This window comes from Conger conger, chromosome 16, assembly GCF_963514075.1.
Source record: "Conger conger chromosome 16, fConCon1.1, whole genome shotgun sequence".
NCBI lineage: Eukaryota > Metazoa > Chordata > Actinopteri > Anguilliformes > Congridae > Conger > Conger conger.
Window position 1 is genome coordinate 23647995 of NC_083775.1, and position 27539 is coordinate 23675533.

The window sequence follows — 27539 nt, forward strand, 5'->3', positions numbered from 1 at the left end:
CAACACGTTTACGTTCTCTGTCTGTGTACGCTCTCTCAGCTTTTTTATTTCTCCAGTTGACGCCTGCTCCTCTGGTTTCGGAAATGGGGACTTTCAGACGTCCAGGACACTGCTACTAACCTAGATATGAGGACATTGAAATCTCTGACAGCTAGGAGAACTCAATAAACAGGAGCGGTCACCACAACAGCTGCAATAGGCTACAGCCTATAGGCTACTAGCGAAAAGTTAAAGATAATGGTGTTTCCTGTTGAAGTGAAACGGTGTCTACTGTCGGAAGGCGGAAAACCAGGTGGACCGGGAGATCTGTGAATCCCCCTTGTTGTCTCTTTCCAGTCTAGAATGAATCATTTTGAGAATGTGTGACAGAGGCGTGCAGATGTTGATCACCACCGTCGGGGCGTTCGCCGCGTTCTGTCTGATGACCATTGCGGTGGGAACGGACTACTGGTTGTATTCCAGGGGCGTGTGCCGGGTAAAGACGGTGGGCGACAACGATACGATACGGAAGAACGAAGAGGTGATGACCCATTCTGGGTTGTGGCGGACCTGCTGCTTGGAGGGTAAGTTTAGCGATCGATTAGTTTAGGCTAAAATCGATCACGGCCGATGCACATTTAATGTAGGCTAGCTTAGCATTTTTATTTTTATTTTATTTTTTAATTATTTGGAGAGGGGGGTTACATATTAAATATTTATTTCCGCCTCTCTCTGTTCTTCAATATGTTTAGGCCTATCTGTTTTTCTATCATCCTCTAGCTCTGTCTTATTTCTTTTTAAGTAGCCTAGTTTCCATTTGGTGCCGGATCATTAGGGTTAACAGTGAAATGGAGCTCCACACGCATTAAAACAGTGTCTGTTCGGCAATGTGAGCGTTTGGGCTCAAAAGATTGCCACCTACAGCGCGGAACAGAACCCACAACTCTGGTCATACGACGTAGCCAATGTCAGAGATAATCTGCCTCTTTAACGTCTCTCACATTTTCCTCGTATCAGTCGTTCTAAACAACATTTTCATCTCTTGACGTTGAAAGCATAATGCTTGCACGGAAGAAAATCCATGATCAACTCCTTGTGCTTTTTTCTTAACATCCGTGACGTATTAGTTACTATATGGATTCTCTTGAACTGCGATCACCGGTCGCCGTCGAAGTGAAGAATGTGAGAGACCAGCAATATACTGTAACAGTCGCAACAGAAGGCTCAGCGCAAGCTGCAGCATTTCTTTAGAGGCCACCATTAAACATTGGATTCAACGCAACAAAATCTTCATTGTTAATTTATTTGATTAATTTAACATTTAAGCGTCAGGCTTGAAGAAAGCTCCGTTCCCACACGACGCTATTCACGGCCATGCTGAGCTGGGTACAAGTCTACTAAGGTATATTCAGTGCAAGAACGTGGGCTGGTGATCTAAAGAATGCAAGGTATTACGTCATAGCCTATTCACCGTCACCACTGAACAAATTGTCTGTTATCCTCATTGCTATATTTTTATATTCCTAATGCAGTTCACACAATATAGACATACCCTTTATGTGTGACCTTGAACCTTGACACGCCTGGGTTTTCCATTTTGTGTCCATCTTCCTGAAAAAGTCAAGCTATTGTCTGAATTTTCACTGGACAGCGTGTGCTACAGCACATCACAGAACAAATCTGTAGCAAAAAAAAAAAGGATTCAGAAGATAATGTTAATTCAATTAAAGACCATTTCTGATTGGTTAACTGACTGTGAAAGGGTAGAGAGGAAAGCTTTCGTTTACATTTTCTTTAAAAAGAAGTGCTAGAATCATCTGGAAATCGGCTTCTGCACTGATCAGTTTTTGGTAGTCATGTTTATTGAATCACAAGCACTCTGTAGCGGACCCTGGGGTCAGAGACAGGGCCTTCAAAAACACAATAACAACCCCCCACCCCCGCCCCATCAACCCACCCACCCACACACACATCGCACAGTGAGTAAGCATGGTAGATTTCAGTACAACAAGGCTTATTCTTACAACACACCCAAGCCATGGTGATGCAAACCCATGGAACCCTGCATCATTATAAAGTCTGCGGTTTTAAGCCTACACTAATTCACTCGTGTTCTGATAAAAAAAGGAAATGTTTTTGCCATAATTTGCCAACTCACAATGATAACACAATAAATGTATGTTGTTCATAATTTTATTATGAATACTTTTCATTCAAATTAAACACTTTGTTTTTGAATCTCGCAATGCTTCCAACAGATGTGTAAGCACAAGTGTCCGTCAACATAAATGTCACTGAAAGATTAGCTCAAAGAAACAGGAGCAATTATTGTCGGTTCAGCCTGGGTCATCGGCCCTTGTAATCTAAAAAAAAAAGACTTCAGAATACGCTATCAGCGTTTATAGAAGGCAATTTGGTTTTTTTCCCTCTTGATTACTCCATCTTAAAAATGGGACTCCATTAAATGCCCCCTGAGATCATGTTTACCTTAATTTGTCTTTCAAATTTGTGTGCAGCAAATCTCAAACAGTAAATGTAACAGTGGGTGTCAAAATTAATACTATTTGGGTGCTCATGTGAGACTCACTGAAAAAGTGTTAAAATAACACTTTTCATAGTGTTTTAATGTTGATTTTTTAACACAATGAGAGAGTTGAATTTTTAACACGATGTCAAAACTGAACACTCTTCTCATATATACTTCTCAGTGTTGACTTGAGAACATGACGAGTTCATAGTTCTAGTTTTTTATTAGTGTTAAATGTTAAATAAGTGTTAAATTCCTACACTTACAAAGTGTTAATTTGACTATTTGAAGAAAATCATGACACCTGCAAGGTGTTATTTTTTTGAACCAATGTTAGAAATATGAGAAATGTTTGAAATGGAAAATAAACAGAATGAGTGGAATGTCAAAACGAGACCTGATGGTTCAAACTGACATTTCTGTAAAATATTTGTCCATAAATGCTATTTATAGGGCATAAAATATATGTGTGATGTGTTACACAATAATACTGTTTAAAAGTATGAAAAATTTCAAATTTGATTGGAGCCTATTCACTTTGGAATCTTTGAATCTCAATATCTCAAAACCATTCAGAATGCAATGAATTTCAATAAATTTCTTAGTCCACGTATTAAGGTATATAACAAAAACGTAAAAAAGTGCAATATGAATAAAAATATGACCTGGAACAGAAAACCAGAAGACTAGCTTGGAATTCAAATGCTCTTGATTGGCACTGATGCAACTCAACAGCATAAAACACCTCAATGAAAGCCAATGGTCATAATCTACCACATGCATACACATGATGGGTGCCCTCACTTACTTAAACACCGCTAAACTGAAGGAACTTAACTAATATAACATAATGTGTATGTAGTCACCAGTCTGAACAACTGTTACGGGAGTCAGCCAGTCAGTCGCTGCCTTGGACTCCAGTGGAAATTCCTAGCGACCCACATTTGGAAATAACAGTTTTGTACTAAAAATGATCCGATAAATGAACCCTAAAAGGAACCCATTTCAAACGAAATTGTCAAACTCAAAAGTAAAGAATTATTTTATTAATAAACACAATCACATTTAATCACAGAGAATACATTTTGTTGGTTTTAGTTGGGCTAGCAGATAACACCTTGATGTCCCTGATGATACTGGTAGCTGGTAGCTAACCACTAAAATCCTGCTGTTACAGCATTGATTTGACCACATAGGACCTAATGGTAGGTACAAACTGCACTAGAGTGAAATGCACTGTAATATTCCTTTTGATTAAAGCTCTCGCTGTGGCCCCAGCAGAGATAGCAGTGTCTTAGTGGTGGCTTGGATCAAAGCCCAGTGTAATTACAAGTCTTCATGAAAACAGGCTGTTGAAGATACACACACAATACACACACACCACATGCACACACACACACACACACACAGGCACACAGGTCAAGACCCATCCGTTTTTTTGTCATATATAAGGACCACACACACACACACACACACACACACACACACACACACTTAGTTCTCAATTATACACGGTGGTCTGTGACATATAAGAAGGCTTATTACAAGACACAAGCTCATTATACTCTGTACAGATCTTGGGACTGAGGCCAGCATTGAATATGCCTGGCTGTGGGAGACATGAGTTTTACACCCATTTAAACGGAAATGTCTGCAGTTAGCATTAGCTTCTGTGTGAACTGACCATTGGCTTAATGGAAATACAGGCAGATGGTTTTCAGTCAGTTCTCGAGAGAAGGATTTAGGAAGACGGAGAAGGAGAGGGAGGACTGGGAAAGCAGCTCATGGTGAATGTTGAAGTTCAGCTAATTTTGCAAACAAACACCATAAAACCTTATGTGTTACTTCAACTCTTACAGAGTTTATGGGAGTCCACACTGAATAAAAAGGCACTCTCCCAGCATACAATGGAGATGCTCAGCAGACCTGGGTTACATCCGTAATTGTTTTGGATTCAACTACTTGTCTACGCTTGACTGAGCTTGTCTGGTGTATTGGAACCAGGTTGAAACCTATGAAATAGTCTCAAAAAGTGCAAATCTTGAGTTCTGGTCCTCTTGGTTGGGTCAATTGCACCAGGCAAGATCACTTTATTAGGTAGACTTGTACACCAGCTTGTGGCAGTAACTAAATGCATAAAAGCATGCAGACGTGGTCAAGAGGTTCACCTGTTTTTCAGACCAAATGTCAGAATGTGGAAGAAATATGAGCTGAGTGACTTTGAACGTGACATGATTGTTGGTGCCAGAAAGCGTGGCTTGAGTATCACAGAAACTGCTGATCTCCTGGGATTTTCACACACAACAGTCTCTAGAGTTTGCAGAGAATGGTGCAAAAAACAAAAAAACATCTCATGAGCAGCAGTTCTCTAGGCAGAAATGTGCTGTTAATGAGAGAGGTCAGAGGAGAAGGGCCAGACTGGTTGAAGCTGAAAGGAAGGTGACAGTAACGGAATAGCCACACATTACAACAGTGGTATGCAGGAGAGCATCTCTGAACACACAATGTAAAACAAACCTCTAAGTGACAGGCTATAGCAGTGGAAGACTTTTAAGTCTAAAAAATAAGTCTAATAAATACCTAACAAAATTCTCAGTGAGTGTGCTGACATTGTGCTGTGTTAAGCTTCCAACTTCCTGTTTATTTTTATTTTTTTTGGAGGGGGGGTTGCGTATGCCTTGGTGTGGAGGGGTGTGAAATGACTGTGCTGTCTGAGATGATGGATGCGTTTTCAGCCTGGGAGGACTTTGGGTGCTCGGACGTGTAAATCTGAATCCACACCAGACTCACGTCTGAGAGTTTGGCCCACAGCTCGGCGTAAAGTTTGTGTTCTTCCCATTGCGTCTACGAGGGTTTCCTCCAGTGGCCAAATAAATGCGATGTATGGGCCGGCCGAATTATCTACACAGTCCTGCATGTATTTGCGCGTTCAGTGCTGTGTGTGCGATCCCTGAGTTGGTGTCCTGTCCAGGGTGTGCTGTAGCCCTACTTTGTGTCAGGTGAGTTAACCCTGCCGGTTCCAAAGGGGTGTCTGCTGAATCCGCAGGGCTCTGTTAAGGTCTGCCAACAAAAATGTTCATTAAACATCTCCTTAAATATAGACTTGCACATAAAAATAAACATGGTAACATTATGGTTATTCATTGTGGCAAATACAGTATATTGCTGTAACTAGCCATGTCTTATACAGATCCATAACACAATGTATGCGAGTGCTATGCTCATTTGAGGTACGAAGCACCACTGACAAACAGCGTAAACACTCCGGGTGGGGTCAGCAGTCATGTATGTCTAACAGTCAGGCAGGGGAGTCAACCCTCATGTACTGTAAGTGAGCAATGGAGTTAACCCTCAGCTACTGTAAGTGAGCAATGGAGTTAACCCTCAGGTACTGTAAGGGAGCAATGGAGTTAACCCTCAGGTACTGTAATTGAGCTGTGGAGTTAACCCTCAGGTACTGTAATTGAGCAGTGGAGTTAACCCTCAGGTACTGTAAGTGAGCAGTGGAGTTAACCCTCAGGTACTGTAATTGAGCTGTGGAGTTAACATTTTAGATTACATTTACATTTTAGTCATTTGGCAGACACTTTTAATCCAAAGCGATTTACAAGTGCATAGGTTCTTCCACAAGTCAAAGCATCACATCCATAACTAGGAAAATACACATGAAATGCTGTTCTAAACATATAGTCATCATAAGTGCAATTCTTTTTTTTCTTTTTTTTTTGGGGGGTTAGACAAGGAGGATAGGGATTTCAGAAAGGGGGGCGGGGAAATCAGGAGGGAGGACTAAGGTAGAGTTTGAAAAGGCGTGTTTTTAGTCTGCGTCAAAATAGGGGGAGGGATTCTGCTGTCCTGACTGTGGTAGGCAAGTCATTTCACCACTGAGGAACCAGAACGAAAAACAGGCATGAACGTGCAGCTCGACCGCCAGGTGCACGTAGAGAGGGAACCATAAGGCAACCAGAGCTGGCAGACCGGAGTGGTCTAGCTGTGGAGTAGGGAGTGATCAATAATTGTATGTAAGGTGGGGCAGTCCCCTTAGCAGCCTGAAATGCCAACACTAGGGCCTTGAATCGGATGTGTGCGGCAATAGGAAGCCAGTGTAGACCAATGAGAAGCGGGGTGACATGAGCCGACCTGGGCTGACTGGTGATCAGGCGAGCTGCAGCATTCTGGACCAGCTGGAGGGGCTTGATGGCACACGCTGGGAGACCGGCTAGGAGGGAGTTGCAGTAATCCAGGCGGGAAATGACGAGCGCCTGGACTAGGAGCTGGGTGGCTTTCTCCGTCAGGAGATGACGGATAGAGAGTTAACCCTCAGGTACTGTAAGTGAGCAGTGGAGTTAACCCACATGTACCCTAAGTGAGGAGTGGAGTTACATTATTGGCATTTGGCAGACGCACACAGTTGATCAGACTAAGCAGGAGACAATCCTCCCCTGGAACAATGCAGGGTTAAGGGCCTTGCTCAAGGGCCCAACGGCTGTGCGGATTTTATTGTGGCTACACTGGGATTAGAACCACCGACCTTGCGTGTCCCAGTCAATTACCTTAACCACTATGCAACAGGCCGCCCTCTCAAGATGAACAGTGAAACCGTGAATAGAATGTATGTGGTCCAACAGCAAACAAATTCACCCTATCAGAGTAAAGTGTACCCTCAACATTTTACTGTATAGTGGTTAAGGGAAAGGGCTTGTAGCTCAAATGATTCCTGAGTAAGGCATTCCTGTTGTGGCCTCCAGCAAGGTGCTCAATCTGAATTAGAGAGCGAATGCTTGAGCAGGTTTGGGTGGTCAGGTAGAAAGGAGAGAATTCCTTTCTTTCAGGAAGAGGATGAGATGTTTCAACCCTTTGTATAGCACAACCAAAAATCCAGCTTTTAAACACAGAGTAAGAGAAAGATTGAGAGAGAAATTGAGTTTTCTCTCTTTTCTGAATGAATTCAAAGCATCAATTATTTATGTTCCTTTGTAGTTGAAAAAAGCTTCTGCACACAATTCCAACTAGCCATGTAGGTATATTCCTTTACATTCCAAATGTTTCAGGATTGCATTTTTGCAGAGTTTGGAGAGTATTGAAGAATATTTGGAAGGAGTGACATTTTATAAGGGACAGAACTACCAGGCATATTACATTACATTACATTACAAGGCATTTAGCAGACACTCTTATCCAGAGCGACGTACAATGAAGTGCAGATCAAACACAAGTACAAGTGCGAAGAGGACCTGGGAGGACAGTACAGTTCCGACTCCTAGTGTAACCATACAGATACAATCGTATAGCATATGTGTATGTACATAAGCATTCATCTGTGTAAGGTTGTGTGGTAGTGTGTGAACATGGATGTGTGTATTTGGCAATGGGGACAGCATAAATAAACATAAGTTATATACGGCATGTAAATGTGCATATTAATATCAATATGAAGACTAAAACATGCTAAAATTAATGGAGTGTGTGTGTGTGTGTGTGTGTGTGTGTGTGCGCACTGGGGTTCACTGTGTCATGCTGATGGTCAGAAGCCGAGGAGGTTACTGTGCTGTGGTGTTTCGGGTATTATTGCAGTTAGCAATGTTGCTGATATGTTTCCCATGTTGTTTGTTGTGTGAAATGATGATGTAACAGTTTGCCAGCATGAACTATGGCAAGCCTCTAGAAAAAGCCTGTAGAAAAAACTGCAGCCATATTCTCTCCTGCCTACATTACACACACACACACACACACACACACACACAGACACCTGATGTGGTGATGCAATTGAATCTGACAGTTTTGTTGTCAGTCACTCTTTATCCGTGTTTTTTCTTTATACCCCAATTTGGCAACTTAGGCCCAGGTATTGTGTGGCTCAATAGTAGTAACTCCATTTTTGGTTCAGTGTTCACGGAGCTGCAGTGTGATGGGCCAGTTATTCGTCAGTAGTTGCAAGCTTATTGCAGTGAGTTACTACTCAGTAGATCAGGCTTCAGTTTACGGAGTTATTGGTCAGTAGTTGCAAGCTTATTGCAGTGAGTTACTACTCAGTAGATCAGGCTTCAGTTTACGGAGTTATTGGTCAGTAGTTGCAAGCTTATTGCAGTGAGTTACTACTCAGTAGATCAGGCTTCAGTTTACGGAGTTATTGGTCAGTAGTTGCAAGCTCACTGAACTGGGGTCCTTGTGAGCAGTTCAGAGCTCAGTGTACTGCAATGCTGGGGTGCTCGTCAGCAGGTCAGGGTCAGAGCTAAGGACTTTTTGTGTACCGGTTGTGTCGGGATGTTTACGTGGGACTGTCAGGGCCTCGGGATGGCGCTGACTCACCCCCTCGGTTCCGGCCTCACCAGTCAGGCCCGGGAGCACCCCCGGTCTCCCAAACTCTGTGATCCAAATGAGTTCTGATAGATCTTCCTAAAGCCACAGATCATAACCTTGGAAAACAAGCAAAGAGTTCTGCTGAACTCTCCCTGTGTGGAAGAAAACTCAACACAGCCACAACCAGGGCCAGCCATAGCCACAATACCAGTGCCCTGTTCGTATGGCCATGTAATGGCGTGCTTTATATCGTGACGTGCATCATATTGTGATAACACAACCATTTTGAAATATACTCAGTATGCCACAAATATATTTGAGTAACATCACAGAGACAAAATTAGCTTTGGTTGATAGTGAAACTGATTTTATATATGTGGGAATTTGCTAAAGTGATACCTTTTAGAAAAATGTATGATTCATTAAAAACCTGGACCTGTATCAAATATTAAAGTACGTAAAACAATGAACGATTTACCGTAAGTATGTACATGATTTCCAAAAAAGCACCTTGGTGAACTTTCATATCCTTGCATTCAAATACTATACATCTGAAATGGGTTATGAGTTGGCAGAGTATTTCAGTGTAATCTCAAACACATTCCAATACAACCATTTCTAAATGTAATTTCAAACACATTGCAGAATTATTATTATTATTATTTTTTATTTTTATTTTTAAGCATTTGACAAGACTGAATTTGACCCTGGACTGACCCTGGAGACGTGTGTATGTATCACGTTTAAAACGCAGTTGTGTCTCGGAAGGCTGTGTTCGAGCAGAGCCCAGCTGAAATAACAGAGGCTGTGTGCTGGCTTTGGTTCTGTGGCTGCTGCGGGGGCACAGCTGTGTCACAGAGTGCACTCCGACTGCTCTGCGCTTTCTGTGTCAGACAGTGACAGTCTGCAGATCACAAATAAAACCAGCTGAACCAGACACAGCGCAACCTGACTGGGCTTGCAGAGGGACACACATACACACACATACACACATGCAATAATCTAAAATCTATATAAATAATACATCTAATCTAAATCAATTTATATCTCGCTCCGTGTAAAGCACGTTTGTGGAATAATCCGGTTAGTTTGATTCAATATACTTTTACTGTCAAAAGCTTTCTTTCTTTTTTTTCCAGAAAGCAGTGACATATAAGAAACAGCAGAAAGTGTAATATTTCGTTGTGCTTGCGTGTTGTAGTTGTATGTAGGGTACGTGTAAACCTGCAGTGTGTTTGCTCGTGAGCACGTGTGGTTAACATGTTTCCCCGAGGCCACGGGCATAGCGCCGGTTTGACCGCACGTTGACCGTCGCCCGATCAGGAGCGGCTACTGAAGCTGTGAGAATCTCGTAGTCTTTAATCAAACAGCAACGCAGCCAAGCCCATTCAGTTAGCATATTAATGATTTAACAGAACAGCTTCTAATTGCCACAGCAATAATTGTCTGGTTTCTCTTGCCAATAAGCTTTTTGCTATGGATCTGGGAGCACGGTAGGGTATCCAATATCTGCATTTCATCCGCCTGGGGGAGGGGCAAATTTTATATCCAGTTCATTGATTGGGTCATCACTTGCCCACTCTGAGCCAATAATATTGACGTGGGCTGTGCATTTCTAAATAATGTTGTGTTTTTGTTCTGTTGGCATACATACAATGAAACATTTGGGTCAGCTTTAATTTAAGGGCCCCGGTGTTCTGATAGAGTGCAGTTCTCAGTTAACTCTCTAATTTAGTAGCAGCTGTCCTTGCATTTGTTAGTTTGATTATTAGATTAAAAAAATAAATAAATACATGCAGGTGTTAATAATAAACAATACATTATCTATATTTATTTTCTTTCCAAATCAGATTGTTGTGTTTAATTTACCTATTTACCTCACATTACCACCAGAACTAAAACAGTAATTACATTGTTTGTGCACCACCCACATATAAACTACTATAATACAAATCCAATTAGGTCAGGAGCAGTGAATGTGTTTTAATCGCCTGTCGTCTAACAGAATGTAAAGAGCCCAGAATAATGATTGACTGCTGTTTACTGTACAGAAGAATAAATATTACCTTTTCAAATAAAAGAAACAAGACTAGGCTGTAGAGAAGAAAGAGGGAATTTCAAAGTGAGCATGCAGGTAGCATTACAGGCTGAATGAGGCATGTCATTGGCTCCTATATGATTATAATATATTTCCATATATGGAAAAATATACTGTAACATTTAATTTTACATTTAAATATATGGAGGTCCTCCAAATTTATTTTCCAATATGTGTCAATATATTTCCTTTTTTGCTTTATGTTGGTTGTAGTTAGATCCCACTAAGTCAGCAACAGCTTGCATGTTTTGCAATATATTCCTATATTATATTAAATGAAAATATGTTGTATGTCAACCATCAATTTTTATTTAATAAATAACTCAGTTATTATGTCTGTTGTCGTTATCGTTGGTGTTTTTGTTATGTGCTGGAAATATTGTCAAAACAGCCTTCCATTGCCAAACAAAATTAACATAATGAATTCCAATATATTATATCTCCATATAGGGTAAAATACAGGTTTGCATCTTAATGATGTGATGCACAGTCTGTTTATCTCTGAATCCAGCATCATTCACGGCCAGCTGTATTTCTGTGTGTGCTGAGATGCATGTACCCACATCACATCACACGGGAGGCCAGGGCCCAATCCTCAAGATATTTCTGTGTAACAAATCGATAAATAATTAATGATACTTATTTTCCGGCATTTATTTTTCCCTATATTGTGGTCATACATGGATTAGAAAAAGTAATCTTAACAATAAAATAGAAATTCAATCATGCGGTGAACAAAAATGGGGAGCAAGACTAAAAATGTTTAAGATGTGACAATTCTATGAAGATATATTATTGTACATAATATACTGTATATATATACTGTATATATATATGTGTATATATATATATATATATATATACAGTATATTATGTACAGTATATTATGTACAATAATATATCTTCATTGTCACATCTTAATATATATATATATATATATATATATATATATATATATATATATATATATATATATATATATATATATATATTATATAGTCTCCAATTGTCTATATTATTTTAATTAGATGGGCTTACAATTGTGTATACAACTTTTCATAGTGCACATAATTTACTGACAAAATTAAACTATAAGCAACCTAGATTCATATTTGAAATCAAGAAGAAGAAAAAAATTCTCAAAGGCAGAATGTTTTGTCCTCGTGGTTGGCGTCCCTTTGAGGACGGTTCTATGGACCTTGGCATAAGGGAACCAACCGTGTTGACTGAGCCCGGGTCAGCGGGGACGCGCGTCAAAGCTCTTCAACGGAGATCGACTGGAAAGCAAAGCATTAATACCTCAGGTCTGTTCGGATGACGTTCCGCTTTTGTGCCGTCGGTCCTGTGTGACAGCGGCGGTGACAGACTCCTGGACAGCAGACGGGTTTCTGCGCCCGCCGCTGGCGTCCTTCGCCAGGCGGACTTGGCTGCTGTCGGTGACTAACGGTGAGTCACCGCTCTCGCTGGCTGCGTTGCGATCCCGAAGCGCGCCCGAGCCTCAGAACTCAACAGTTGGCTGGGCTGCCGGGGAGGCTGACGGCGGCGGCGTGGCGTTGGGCAGAATGTTTAATTCTGTTTGTCCTCGCGGCTCCACCAGGCATCGCCGCGCCTCCCGAGCACGTCTGCAGAGACTCGCGGCTTGGACACGGGAAAACAATTATCAGCGACCGGGCTTATCGAGAGGCACGCTGGACCGGGTTTTCGGTTTACCTTTACAATGATCTTTTAAAAAACGTTCGCTCAAACGTAGCTTGAAACTAGGTTTTTTTTTTTTGGAGGCTGCGAGTTTTCAAAAAACCAACCGCGGGGGAATCGTGTAATTGAATGCGCCGGCCCACACGCCAACCGAGTCCCACTCAAGATTTTATTTTTATAAACGCTCAGCGTGTCCAACTGAATGCCTTCACTCTGTTTTATTCGCTGGTTCTCTGACAGAATGCAGGAGAGTGAGGAGCTTTTTCTTAAACAGGCAGATTAACATTCCAAAGAAAGCCATGCAGGCCGTGCCTCCTTCCTCCAGGCGTCCACGCTTTCAGCGATGAGAGCCGTTCCCTGGCCCAGTTTCTCCAGCAGATGTTGCTTTTGTGCTAGCGTGTGCTAGCCTGTGCTAGCAGGACAGTGGGACATGAGGAGCCAGAGCTGGGTGGCAGGTTGGGGCTCACTGGACTTCCAGTGGGTGGAGATGGAGCCTGGTTTAGCTCCCGGGTTCGTTTCACATGGGCGAGAGCCCACGCGACCGCACACAGCAGTCTGAGCACTGGGTGGGAGATCTGCATCTAAAGTACATCATCTGTTACAGCTGCTATGGGAACTCCTTTATGTCTTTGAGAATTGTACAACAATGGGATGAGTTTTCTGTTTGTGCAAACTGGAGCATGAAATGGAAACCTCCGAAATTCAGTTCACAAAGATATATTTTACGCGTGTGACAAGGGATTTTGTTCCCCTTATTTCTTCCCTCAATTTGGAATCATTCATTGTTACACCCTGCAGTCAGCACAGTACCGCAGGAGAGCCAGCGACTATTTTACGCCCTGCAGGTCACACAGTACTGCAGGAGAGCCAGCGACTATTTTACACCCTGCAGTCCATAGAGTATTGCAGGAGAGCCAGCGACTATTTTACGCCCTGCAGGTCACACAGTACTGCAGGAGAGCCAGTGACTATTTTACGCCCTGCAGGTCACACAGTACTGCAGGAGAGCCAGTGACTATTTTACACCCTGCAGTCCACAGAGTACTGCAGGAGAGCCAGTGACTATTTTATGCCCTGCAGGTCACACAGTACTGCAGGAGAGCCAGCGACTATTTTACACCCTGCAGTCAACACAGTACCGCAGGAGAGCCAGCGACTATTTTACGCCCTGCAGGTCACACAGTACTGCAGGAGAGCCAGTGACTATTTTACACCCTGCAGTCCACAGAGTACTGCAGGAGAGCCAGCGACTATTTTATGCCCTGCAGGTCACACAGTACTGCAGGAGAGCCAGTGACTATTTTACACCCTGCAGTCCACAGAGTATTGCAGGAGAGCCAGCGACTATTTTACACCCTGCAGTCCACAGAGTACTGCAGGAGAGCCAGCGACTATTTTACGCCCTGCAGGTCACACAGTACTGCAGGAGAGCCAGTGACTATTTTACACCCTGCAGTCCACAGAGTACTGCAGGAGAGCCAGCGACTATTTTACACCCTGCAAGTCACACAGTACTGCAGGAGAGCCAGTGACTATTTTACACCCTGCAGTCCACAGAGTACTACAGGAGAGCCAGCGACTATTTTACACCCTGCAGTCCACACAGCACTACAGGAGAGTTGGGCTATATTACAACCTGCAGTCCACACAGTACTACAGGGGAGTTGGGCTATATTACAACCTGCAGTCCACACAGTACTACAGGGGAGTTGGCCTATATTATGCATCTTTCATTTGTCACTTGTGAGTGCCTATGGTGAGACTGGGGGGAATCAATGATGGAAACCCCCAAGGAACCCTGCCCAACGTCCAAATGAAGACCTTTACCGCCTGAGCCATTCGTCTTAGATCAAATAGTATTTCAATAATAAGACTACAATGCAACTACTGTTAAAATATAATAGAAGCCTTACATTTTGCATTTGAATATAAAGCCATTTAAAATCTTATCTGGCTACCTTTTGACAATACACGTTATATTTTTCCGATGTTTATCGAGACCTCAGAGCGGAAAGCAGAAAAGCACGACTGTGCAAATTCGCAGCTGTAACGTGACTCTTCGAGAGCTTTCTCCTCTCCTCTCATAGTAATTTAGCTAAATTAGTGTGACGTTAACTAATCCCCCAGGCACCCAGGAGAAACAGAAAGACACCAGCAGGATCAGTCCTTCGCAGTTATCAATTAAAACAAATCCCTGCCAAATGACCCAAGTGTGAGGCATCCAAAGCATTAAATCAATCAATTCCCCAACTCTGCATGCCTTATTTTTACTCATATATTTATTTGTTCCTTTATTTTTGACTAGATGTGCATAATGAAAATGGAACAGTAGGCCGTTAGCACTGCTAACCATCGCTCGTTTGCATTATAACGGCAGACGGAGAGTCCTCCGCGTTTACGTAAAAAGCCAAGCTGCCGCTACGGTCTGAGCGAGAGCCTTTTTGACAGTAATCTGCAAAGCCTGCGCCACAGAAAATGTATAATGGGCACCCTGTAATGCCATGGTGAAGATGTTATTTAAAGCATTAGGCACATGTGAACTGAAAAATCCTTGCTGGAAGCTGGCAGGTGAAAACTCCTGTCGACTCAAGAATATGGGCCTCAGTGGTAGCATGTGAAAAGAGGTGGACCTTCATAATGCCTTCATAAGGAATACATAGAGCCATCATAAGCATGTCTTAAGGTGCCTGCGGAGCACTTGTGGAGCAGATGTGTAGTGCTTTATGAGATGCAGTGATTCAATATTATGCATAATGTAATTGTTAACAATGCATAATTATTGCATTATGATGAGCTTATGAATGATAAGCGTGACCCCAGACCATAATAACGATCTTCCATTGGCTTTCTCATCGATTAGTAAGTGCGCTCTTTGATATTTTTATTGTTTATCTGCTTGGCAGGTAGCCTTATCTGAATGAACCAAGCTGTAGATGACATGTTAAACACTTGTTAAAAGCTGGACAGCAGAGATGATTCAGCTCAAACCCCCAGCTAAAGGGCCCAGTAGCTGCTCTATCATGTGGGAATTGAACCTAAAACCATATGGGTGTAAAACAATTACATCCCGCCTTTCTTTCCCTCTCATCCTCATTGTTGTCTGCCCTTTCTTCTCCGTCCTCACAGAGGAGGGAGAGAGAGAGAGAGAGAGAGAGAGAGAGAGAGAGAGAGAGAGAGAGAGAGGAAGAAAGAGAGAGAGAGTGCCCATTCACTATCTCTCCAGTGGACATGTAGGGGATAGGAATGTGTGTGTTTGTGTGTCTGCGTATACATATGTGTGTATGTGTGTATGTGTCTGTGTATCTGTATTTGTGTGTGTGTGTCTGTGTGTACATGTGCATGTGTGTATGTGTGTCTGCATGCATGTGTGCATGTGTGTATGTGTGTGTGTACGTGTGCATGTGTGTGTCTGTGTGTACATGTACATGTGTGTATGTGTGTCTGTGTGCATGTGTGTGTGTGTGTGTGTACGTGTGCATGTGTGTGTGTGTGTGTATGTGTACATGTGTGTATGTGTGTGTGTCTGTGTGCTTGTGTGTATGTGTGTGTACGTGTACATGTGTGTGTGCGTGTGTGTCTGTGCGTGTGTGTGTGTGTGTACGCGTACATGTGTGTGTGTGTGTGTGTACGTCTACATGTGTGTGTGTGAGTGTGTGTGTGTGTGGAAGGGAGTTGGAGTGAAGTTCCCTGGGCATTTCTCCCTTTATCTGCACCCCCCCCCCCCCCCCCATGTCCCCATGTCTCCATGTCCCCACATCTCACCTCTTCCAACAAAGCTGTCATCTTTTACAGACATCTCACGTTGAATTATTCAGTTCAGAGGCTTTTGTGCAATGACTGATTTTTCTGTGGGTGGGTGGGGGGAGGGTCTTTTTTCTTTTTTTTGCATTTCCCAGCCGGGACAAGATGAAGCAATAGGAAACAAAAGAAACAAACGAAACAACCAGCAAAGAGCTGTTTTTGTTGTTTTAGTCTTTTGGGTCCAGCCAAAGATTGGTGGTTGGCATAAACTCAAAAAACTCTGTCAGGCTGCTCTCCTTGTGAATATGAGAGCCTCCTCTGTCCCCTCCTGTTTTTAAGTGCCTTTTCAGGGACGCATGACAGTTTCCGAAGTTTAGGGTGACTGAAAGCCCCATTGTATCGCTCATTCAAATAAAAGGATTTAATAAGGAGTTGAGATTATCCACTCTTAGATCTTGGTACTCGGTCCTGGCCTGTAATTGGTTTATTTGAGTGACTGACAGCACGAGCGATTGTAGCCCTGCCTATTATATGGCCAAGGTTTAGCACAGGTGAACCGGGTGATCACCATCAATCTTCTTAACATTGAATGTTCCGTCTCACTATCTAAAGTGCTCCAAATTGATGCATACGATTATGAATATTCATTTGTTAGACTTCAGAAAAATTGTTGCATAAATTAGCAGGTGCTGAGATAAGAACGGCAGATAAATAATAATGTGATCGATAAATAATGATTGTAATAATGAGTATGCGCACGAGTAACCTGTTACAGTCATCTGTGTCGCTGCTATTTTAAACAGACAGTGATTTGTGGAGTACATCAGTTACACTGATTTCAGAAACCAGGCAGCTATATGACCTAATTCCAGTCTAATTAACAGCAGGGAAAAAAAAACTTCATTTAACTGTTGATTTTCCATGGGAAGGTCTATAAATATATGAAAACCCAGTGAAAGTATTTGAACAAACTGTGGGTTTATAAATCAGTTATGCCTGTGCCTTTGAGTTGAAGGGCGAATTGCATGTCCAACTGAAAATGCTCTCTGGTGTTTCTTTTTTCCTTAAAAAATAACAACAAAAAAGTTACTGACATATTACTTACAATCTCTATTTAATTTCCAGCAGGAAATCATGTGCATTTAATATAAATAGTAGGGTAAACAGCAACCAATTTTGTTATAGAGAACAAACTTAGATACCCCTTAATTGACTAATAAATCATTTCAAACAAGACCTTGTTCTTTGTCTGAAGGAGATGTAATGCCATCTGCTTTTCTTGTTATTCATAATGCTTATAACCATAACAGTGGAGGAGTAGACTGAACAAATTAAACTGTAGTAAATTGTGCTGAATGGAGCTGAATGGGGGGCAAGTTGTGGCAAACTGAATGTGGCGGAGGGCAGTGGTTTACGGTGTGGAGATTAGTGGTGTTCAAGATGAGGTTCAGCACAAACACTGGATAGGCTAGGCTAATGGTTCACTCTTGCTAATGTTAGGCTAATGGTTCAATCTTGCTAATGCTAGGCAAATGGTTCACTCTTGCTAATGCTAGGCTAATGGTTCATGCTTGCTGGCTAGGCTAGTGGTTCACTCTTGCTAATGCTAGGCTAATGGTTCACTCTTGCTAATACTAGGCTAGTTGTTCACTCTTTCTAATGCTAGGCTAGTTGTTCACTCTTGCTAATACTAGGCTAGTTGTTCAGCTTTCTATTATTAGGCTAGTTATTTACTCTTGCTAATACTAGGCTAGTTGTTCAGTTTGTTAATACTAGGCTAGTTATTCACTGTTGCTAATGCTAGGCTAATAGATCACTCTTGCTAATGCTAGGCTAGTGGTTCACTCTTGGGGAGTTGCAGGATATACTGGTTTTTGTTTTTGCCTTGAAATCGACAACTAGTTCAGGCCCAAATAACCAAGGGTGGCAAGTCAAATTGTACGACCAACACTTTTACCGGTCAATTGAGTGCTGAAGAATGCAGGCTACAGCACTCTCAAAGGCAGGAGCGAGTGCCGGCGCTGCTCTAACACTCTCACAGGGGGTAAAATAATGAGCTTGGGGCGGCTGAATGGGCTGTTCTCATGTTCTGACGGAAGAGCTAGTGACTGGAGATGAAAGGGCGAGTGGAGGCGAACCCTGAAGCGCTCCTTCAGGTGGTGATTAGACGCAGGAGGATGAACCGCTGTCGGTCGAGAGCCCACCTGCTGCACCGCAATGTGGGAGAGAGCCAGGGGAGGGATTATAACAAGAGCGCAGTGACTCACTATCTGAGTCACTCACACTGCACACTGTGCATTACTACACATGGACGTACATGCGTGCACGTACTCACACATATACTGTACACACGCAGGTACATAGACATACTTGTACAGTTACGCACACTCAGTACATATATACTCAGTGAGCACTATTAGGTATTTATTAGACTTTTTAGGCATATTAAGTCTTCTGCTGCAGCCTATCCACTTAGAGGTTTGGTGTGTTGTGTGTTCAAAGATGCTCTTCTGCATACCACTGTTGTAATGTGTGGTTGTTTGTGTTACTGTCACCTTCCAGTCAGCTTCAACCAGTTTGGCCCTTCCCCTCAGACCTCTCTCATTTATTAAGGTGTTTTTGCCTGCAGAACTGCTGCTCACTGGATGTTTTTTATTTTCACACCATTATCTTCAAACTCTAGATACTGTTGACATCCCAGGAGATCAGCAGTTTCTGAGATACTCAAACCACCTTTTGACACCAATGACAATTTCACGATCAAAGTCACTTAGATCACATTTCTTCCCCATTCTGACATTTGGTCTGAAAAACAGCTGAACCTTTTATGCATTTAGTTACTGCCACATAATTGGATCATTGGATTAAATATTTGCATGAACACGCTGGTGTACAGGTCTACCTAATAAAGTGCTCAGAGAGTGTACACAGACATGTGTGCACACACTGACTCATATTTTCAATCTCACATATACATGCATGCATACGTATAAACACGCACAATGCTAAAACACAGATATACATGCTAACACACATTCCCACTCTCTCTTTCTCAGATAGACACACATCCATATACTCACTCAATAAAACTGAATAGAGGCACACACGCACACACACACTTGCATACACACAGACACGCACACACACACACACAAAGACAGACAAATGCACACAAACATACTGCCTTCATCCTTAAGCTTTTATAGAAAATAATGAGTCAGTACAACCCCAAGGGAAAGGGCTTATTGTGTGGAGGAACCCCTTGGGGTCAGTGACCCCAGAAAGGCTGGTTTTTAATTAGTCAGTGGTTTTCCTGGAAAATACTGACACCACAGAACCGGTTTCAGTGCCCTTTAATGAGACTGCCTCATTTGAAATCAGCAACTGTAAGAAAAAAGACCTAACATTATTACAGAAACACAAGCCATTGCAAGGCATTGTGTCCAACAAGGTGAGAAGACAATGCAATGGGAAAAAAAATTAACTGGCAATATTGCAAGTGAAATGCTCACATGTGCAAACATGCAAAAAAACACACAAATGTCTATACATTTATATAAAATACTGTACATATAAAATATACTTTGGTTATTATATCTTACGATAGCAATTATTTTGAATAAGGTCAACACACAAGCACACAATAGTAATTAAAAATAAATTACTGAAACAAAGAAGAAGCGCTTTCATTGTATCCCAGTCGATACACGCGCATTTCATAGCACCACTTACAGCGTTCCTTAATCTCACTCGCGTAGCGCAGGGGTCCGTCATTACCCCCATGTCATGAGCGAGCGCACGGAACGCGACGGGGACGCGCCCTTCCTCAAAACGTGACGGGCTGTCGTCCTTTGAAGCGGGAGAGTGACCCAGTAATACAGAGCCGATTGGCTGTCAGGGACTGAAGAGAGTTATTAATAAACCTGTCAGGGGAGTAATGAAGAAAAAGCGCGTCCCACACTCGCGTCCGCTACAGATGCGGCGCTTCATTACCGTGCCACATGTTAAGCCTCAGGCCGGCAATGTTCCTTTTTTTTGGTCGTTGGTTTTGCGGGCGCACGAGAGGAGGAACTAGATCGTTTTTTTTTCCGGAACGCGGTGTTTGCACGAGCAGCCTTTCTCTCTTGCTCTCATTGACACGCAGACATATTCCCTCATGCCACTGTTTGAGTTTTTCCTTCCCACTGGGGAGTTTTTTTTTTTACACCAATGGCTGGTTTTTGGGAGTTTTTTGAGGCTCAGTCTTTACCAATTTTCAGTTTTCAGTTTTCTTTTTTCTGCAGACAGTGTGACAGTGTCGCTGTAGAAAGTGCTATACAGCTGAAATTGAATTGCACTGAATGTTTCATCTTCCACGCTCTTCCTCTCTGATTAGCTGAGCGGAGGCACTCTCTAACCGTGTTGTGTTCTCCCTGCAGGGACATTTCGTGGCATCTGTAAGAAGATTGACCATTTTCCACAGGATGCCGATTACGAGCAGGACGCAGCCGAGTACCTGCTGAGTAAGTGTGTCCCTGCATGCTTCCTCCCTCTCCCTCCATCCCTCCCCCTCTGTCTCACTCCCTCTATCCCTCCCTCTGTCTCACTCTCTCCATCCCTCCACCCGTCTCACTCCCTCTATCCCTCCCCCTCTGTCTCTCTCCCTCCATCCCTCCCCCTCTGTCTCACTCCCTCCATCCCTCCCTCTGTCTCACTATCTCCATCCCTCCCCCTCTGTCTCACTATCTCCATCCCTCCCCCTCTGTCTCACTATCTCCATCCCTCCCCCTCTGTCTCACTATCTCCATCCCTCCCCCTCTGTCTCACTATCTCCATCCCTCCCCCTCTGTCTCACTCTCTCCATCCCTCCCCATCTGTCTCACTCTCTCCATCCCTCCACCCGTCTCACTCTCTCTATCCCTCCCCCTCTGTCTCACTCCCTCTATCCCTCCCTCTGTCTCACTCCCTCCATCCCTCCCCCTCTGTCTCACTCTCTCCATCCCTCCCCCTCTGTCTCACTCCCTCTATCCCTCCCTCTGTCTCACTATCTCCATCCCTCCCCCTCTGTCTCACTCTCTCCATCCCTCCCCCTCTGTCTCACTCCCTCCATCCCTCCCCCTCTGTCTCACTCCCTCCATCCCTCCCTCTGTCTCACTATCTCCATCCCTCCCCCTCTGTCTCACTCTCTCCATCCCTCCCCATCTGTCTCACTCTCTCCATCCCTCCACCCGTCTCACTCTCTCTATCCCTCCCCCTCTGTCTCACTCTCTCCATCCCTCCCGCTTTGGAACACACACACATACACACACACACAGGCATGAACACTCACATAACTCATAGGCAGACATGCTCACACATGCACGCACAATACACAGACAGACACATGCTCCCAAGTGCATGCTCACACACGTGAGTGCACACACACACATTCTCTCTCTCTCTCTCTCTCACACACACACACACAAACCAATCACGATTCATTAAACTGATGACATAGCTCTTCGAGTTTCTAGCTTCATGAAAGCTCACTCTCCCACCACCTCGCCACAATCTCTAGATCAAGGTAAAACATCATCAAGGTAAAAAAAAAAAAAAAAGTCCTTATGGTCCTATGGTTACCTCAATTAAAAAAAAAAAATCTGAAGCTTCTAGCTTCTGGAAGAGCCTCACGGCTGAAAACTTTGTAAAAAATGCAGACAGGAGCGAAAACGGCGGTGCGTGTGTCCAGTGGAGCGTGGCGTGCGGTCTGAGCGTGCTCAGAGAGGCAAATATAGCAGCAGCCCTGGAGGACTGTGGTTAGTCCCACTCTGACCTACTCCACGCACTTATATAACCGCTCCTGACCCGCTACATGGCAAAGGGCATGCGCGTCTTCCCCCGGTCTCTGCGGTAACGTCTCCTTCTGGAGGGGGGGGGGGGGGGGGGGGGGTTTCGGTAAAGGGCAGAATGTGTGGCATTCCTGAGAAGCTAAAAGAGGATCTCCGGTCTTCAGGAACGGGCTAACTCCGTGGCTAATTCCAGGGTAGCGTGCTATACCCTCACTAATGCAGCGCTAGCATGTTGATGGTACAAACACGTTATACCGTGCATTAATACAGGACAGGTGAATCGCAGTTGTATAGGCTACAGACCAAGGCAGGAAACTTCATGTCGCGATGCTAATTTGGTGGGATAGTTTCATTATTTTGGAAATGTGCTTGGTACTATATAAGCATAAGCAAGGACAGGACACGTTGTCTCAGTTGAATATTACCTGCGCTGGAAAAATAGACAGGAGGGACAACAAAAGCGCATACCAAATTACCATGTTCTCCATGCCGCTTCTCAAAAACGACATCCTTTCCTGCCCCTCCGCTATGGAACATGGGTATAAACGTGGATAATTGAGCTACTGGTGGAAGGTTGCGGTGTGTGGTAATAATTGCAGGGCGAGGCAGAGCTTTGCATTGCCGTTTCATTGTATACGCATTTACCGATGATGACTGCATACCTCTACCATGAGAAAGCAGCGTAAGGCTGACTCAAGACTCAAGAGCGGGGCGTTAGCATCTGGGACCAGTTACAACCCACTATTTACCATTCCGAGTATTGACTGTGGCTGGCAGCCCTACAGGACGATGTACTAATGGCTCCAGCATCAGCCAGGGGTGTGAGGGTTTCAGTCAGCTTGGATGACAGCACCTCCACGTACCTGCAAATGCACACACATGAACACATGTAGGCCTCTGCAGGTCTGCCTGTGTTTCTCAAAGCAGCACTATACTAGGCCCCCTTGCAAAAGAGATTTCAATCTCAATGGGGTATTCAGAGAGGCAAGAATATTAGACCATGGACAGTTGAGGCAAGGTGACCATAATCTGTTATAGAGCTGATGGTTTTATTCAAAATGACTTACAGTTGATTAGACTATGCAGGGGCCAATCCTGACACAAATGGTGCAGTGGGTAGCACTGCTGCCTCACAGCAAGGAGATCCTGAATCTTGGTCGGCAGGGGCCTCTCTGAGTTTGCATGTTCTCCCCATGTTTGCGTGGGTTTCCTCTGGGCATTCTGGTTTCCTCCCACAGTCCAAAGACATGCAGGTTAGGCTGATTGGAGAGTGTGTGAGTGAATGGTGTGTGTGCCCTGCGATGGACCGGCGACCTGTCCAGGGTGTATTCCTGCCTTTCACCCAATATATGCTGGGATAGGCTCCAGCCCCCCTGCGACCCTGTTCAGGATAAGCGGGTCAAGATAATGGATGGATAGATGGATGGATGGATGGAGGGGCCAATCCCCCCTGGAGTTGGGCCCTGCTCAAGTGCACAACAGCTGTGCGGATCTTATCGTGGCTACACCGGGGCTTGAACCACCAACTGCTCAGGTATCTTAGCCACAAGGCTACAGGCTGCCCCCTACAGGCGAGAGGCTGACTATAATTTGCAACACGGACGGACAGACGGCTGGCCCCGACGGGGTTCCCAAACGCACTCGTTCCCCGGGCGCTTACACAAATTCCGATGAGAAACGCCTCACAGAACAGCTCTGCGTCTGTGCAGGCAGGTGAGAGGAAAGAAGCCTCTCTCGCTGGGCGGGAGGCACGCTGCAGTTCAGATCGATGCTGTCTGTTGCCACGGGTGATGTGTGCAGACCGAGCGACTCGCAGCTGAAGATACATGCCCCGGGGCGCAGGACATGGGAACCATTACAGAGAGCTTTTAGGAGAGCTGCCAGAGGAGCCCCAGGGACGGGCCACAGAGAGCAGCGCGGCCGGCAGTGTTCTGGATTCAGCGGCTTCGCCCCCGCGTTCAGATCGATGATATTCAGACTACCGCGCGTCCCCGTGCCCCCCATTTGCATACGCGCTCGCCGATTGGACGGTGCGCCGGGACACCGGGCCTCTGCCAATCAAAGCTGGCCGCTGTTGATGTTTGTGGGTCACGTTTGTAACCCGTTTAGATGGGTGCCAGATCGGTTGGGTGCCACACTGCCTCGAAAGAAAAATGTATGGGAGTCAGTGGTATAAATGAGGGTTTCATTTTAGTTTATTTAATGGGAGATTTGAAGTATTTTTGTTTAAGGGGGGGGGTGTTTCAGGGGTAGATGCGCGTACCTGAAAACGCTGTCTGTCTGTCCTGCAGGGGCTGTCAGGGCCTCCAGCATCTTCCCCATCATGAGCGTGGGGCTGCTCTTCATGGGGGGTCTGTGCGTCGCCGCCAGCGAGTTCTACAAGAGCCAGCACAACGTTATCCTCAGCGCCGGAATCTTCTTTGTGTCAGCTGGTGAGACACCGCCCCACATCTGTGTTCTACAACATCACAACAATACCCCACACCCGGGTTCTACAACATCACGACATTAGGACAATACCCTCCATCCGGGTTCTACAACATCACGGCATTAGGACAATACCCTCCATCCGGGTTCTACAACATCACGGCATTAGGACAATACCCTCCATCCGGGTTCTACAACATCACGACATTAGGACAATACCCTCCATCCGGGTTCTACAACATCACGTCATTAGGACAATACCCTCCATCCGGGTTCTACAACATCACAACATTAAGACACTGCCCCACACCCGGGTTCTATGATATCACAACATTATGACAGTGCCCCACATCTGGGTTCTATGATATCACAACATTAGGACACTGCCCCACACCCGGGTTCTATGACATCACAACATTAGGACACTGCCCCACATATCTGGGTTCTACAACATGAGAATATTAGGACACTGCCCCACATCCGGGTTCTACAACAGCACATCATTATGACACTGCCCCATATCTGGGTTCTACAACATCACAACATTAGGACACTGCCCCACATATCTGGGTTCTACAACATGAGAATATTAGGACACTGCCCCACATCCGGGTTCTACAACAGCACATCATTATGACACTGCCCCATATCTGGGTTCTACAACATCGCAACATTAGGACACTGCCCTGCATCTGGACATAACGTAGGAACTGTATAATGTATAATGATGTCAGAACATTAAAACAGTAAATTTGGACACTGAAAGGCAAGAATATTAGACCATTATAACATAATAATGCTTAATGAGACCATATAGCCATCTAGGTATGTCATTTTGGGCATGGCATAAAGAGCAAAAAGTATGTGTGTGTGTGTGTGTGTGTAAGAGAGAGAAAGAGAGAGAGAGAGAATATATACATTTGGGTGTGGGTACATGCACATATTGCACACATTTTTTATTGCAGGGATTCAAAATCATGTCTGGTTTAAACTACATGTTAACTCTGTGCCCACCACTTCTCGCCTCCAACAACACCCCAGGCCTCAGTAATATAATCGGGATCATCGTGTACATATCGGCCAACTCTGGAGACCCGGGGCAGAGCGACTCCAAGAAGAGCTACTCCTACGGCTGGTCCTTCTACTTCGGGGCGCTGTCCTTCATCATGGCGGAGATGGTGGGCGTGCTGGCGGTGCACATGTTCATCGAGAAGCACCGGCGCCAGCGCGCCAAGTCCCGCACCGAGCTGATCAAGAAGCCGCTGTCGGCCTCGGCCTTCGCCGCCCGCATCCCCAGCTACCGCTACCGCTTCCGCCGCCGCTCCTCCTGCCGCTCCAGCGAGCCCGCCTCGTCCCGCGACACCTCGCCCGTGGGGAAGGGCTTCACCGGCCCCGCCGGGGCCCCGCCTCCCCCGCCCTCCGCCACCGACATCACCATGTACACGCTGTCCCGGGAGAAGGCCCCCGCCGGGGGGCCGCTGCTCAACTCCGAGAGGGAGTTCCTCCAGGGCCACGACTCGGACCCGCCCGATTTCAAGGAGGCCATGCAGGGCAACGCCGCCAACAGGAGGACCACCCCCGTGTGAGGGGGAGGACGGAGAAGGCGGGGCCTCGGAGGGGGGGGGGGGGGGGACCTCAAAGGTGGGACTCGAAGGGGGAGGGGTTTTGGGGTAAAGGGAGGGGCAGGGGGTGGGGCTTGGCAAGAGCACAATTGTGACAAAGCCAAGAGAATTTGAAACCAGGGACCCTTTCTAAAAAAAAAAACACCCGAGAGCTGCCGAGAGTGAACCGTGTTCCAGGGCTCCTCAATGTAATGACATCCTAGAACATATACGTGATAAATGTTAGGTCATTGGTGCTTCCTTTTTCTCCTTATTTATTTCCTCCGGTGATTTCGTTTGTTTGTTTTTCCACCTAATTTGTAAAGAAGTAGTGCCCCCCACCCCCCCCAAAGGGCTACTGGGATAAAACAACGAGCTCTCTTCACTGTCATTGTCACAAAAATAAGAAATGTTATATCTTGTCTTCTTTCTATTGTTGCCCTTGAAAATGTGAAAGGTATTTTAAGACCATATGTAAAACGAATGCATGGAAGCAGTGCAGGGACATGTTTGCATATGTCAATATGCACAGGTCCAATATATATGACAAATTATTATTTTATATATTTTGTATTACATATTTCACCATCGATTGAAATTGTCAACCTCTCTCCTCTAACGCCGAAGACTGCTGTTGGTCATCTTAATTTGCACACCTGAGCCATTTTGTTACAGCTAAATATATCTCTGCCCGAGAGAGAAATCCTTCTGGTCACCTTCAGATGACAACATATGCACATTCAGCCAAACTTTCTGACAAAATGAACACATTCAACCTTTTTCTTTTGTTAATGGTAGGGGGGCTAAATATTTGCATCTCCACAATTTTGACATCTGGTCTCGCCCCCCTGAAGAAACTTCGATACCTGTACGGCCATTTTGGGGCATATATGACTGTAACTGTGACACATTCATCATGTCCATCATCTGCCCACATATCAAATAAGGCTGTAGTGTTATGATTGTGAAGTAATAGGGTTCTATCATGTTACTTTCCATTGAAGACGCTGGTTGGAGGCAAATTAACTCAATCTGAACAGGAAATAGGTGCTTCTCAACACTCTAGTTTGCCAGCTCTGAACAATTCTGAGCTAAAAACCAGGCCAAAGATTCTTACTGTCAGGCTGTTTCAGGAACTGTTTGAGATAAATGTGTTTTTTTATGCCTGTATATTAAAGAAACTAAAAGATAGCGCACTCAATTTACACACACACTCACACACACACCTTTTGTCCAATCACACTGCTTGTGTGATTTTAAATACATTTTTTTACAAATCTTCCCTCCAAAAATGGAATGCAACATGATAGAACACTCCCAGTGCACAATCAAAAGGTAACAACTGTAGACTTAGAGTAGTTCCT

At 44.5% G+C, this 27539-nt stretch overlaps 1 protein-coding gene across 1 annotated transcript; it reads left to right on the forward strand.

Annotated features, from left to right (window-relative positions):
* The first annotated feature begins 352 nt into the window (after window positions 1-352).
* Window positions 353-26160, forward strand: LOC133114767 (voltage-dependent calcium channel gamma-3 subunit-like). Its single transcript, XM_061224392.1, has 4 exons — window positions 353-563; window positions 20759-20842; window positions 24439-24579; window positions 25616-26160. Exons 1-4 carry the CDS (start codon window positions 359-361, stop codon window positions 26158-26160), a joined length of 975 nt encoding a protein of 324 aa, XP_061080376.1. The 5' UTR covers window positions 353-358.
* Window positions 26161-27539: the final 1379 nt, after the last annotated feature.

Excerpts from the sequence above, each read along its gene's own strand:
- LOC133114767 (XM_061224392.1), top strand. The coding sequence starts at position 359 with ATGTGTGACAGAGGCGTGCAGATGTTGATCACCACCGTCGGGGCGTTC. Across the intron at positions 564-20,758 it reads GCGGACCTGCTGCTTGGAGG|GGACATTTCGTGGCATCTGT; the intron begins GTAAGTTTAGCG and ends TTCTCCCTGCAG. Across the intron at positions 24,580-25,615 it reads AATCTTCTTTGTGTCAGCTG|GCCTCAGTAATATAATCGGG; the intron begins GTGAGACACCGC and ends ACAACACCCCAG.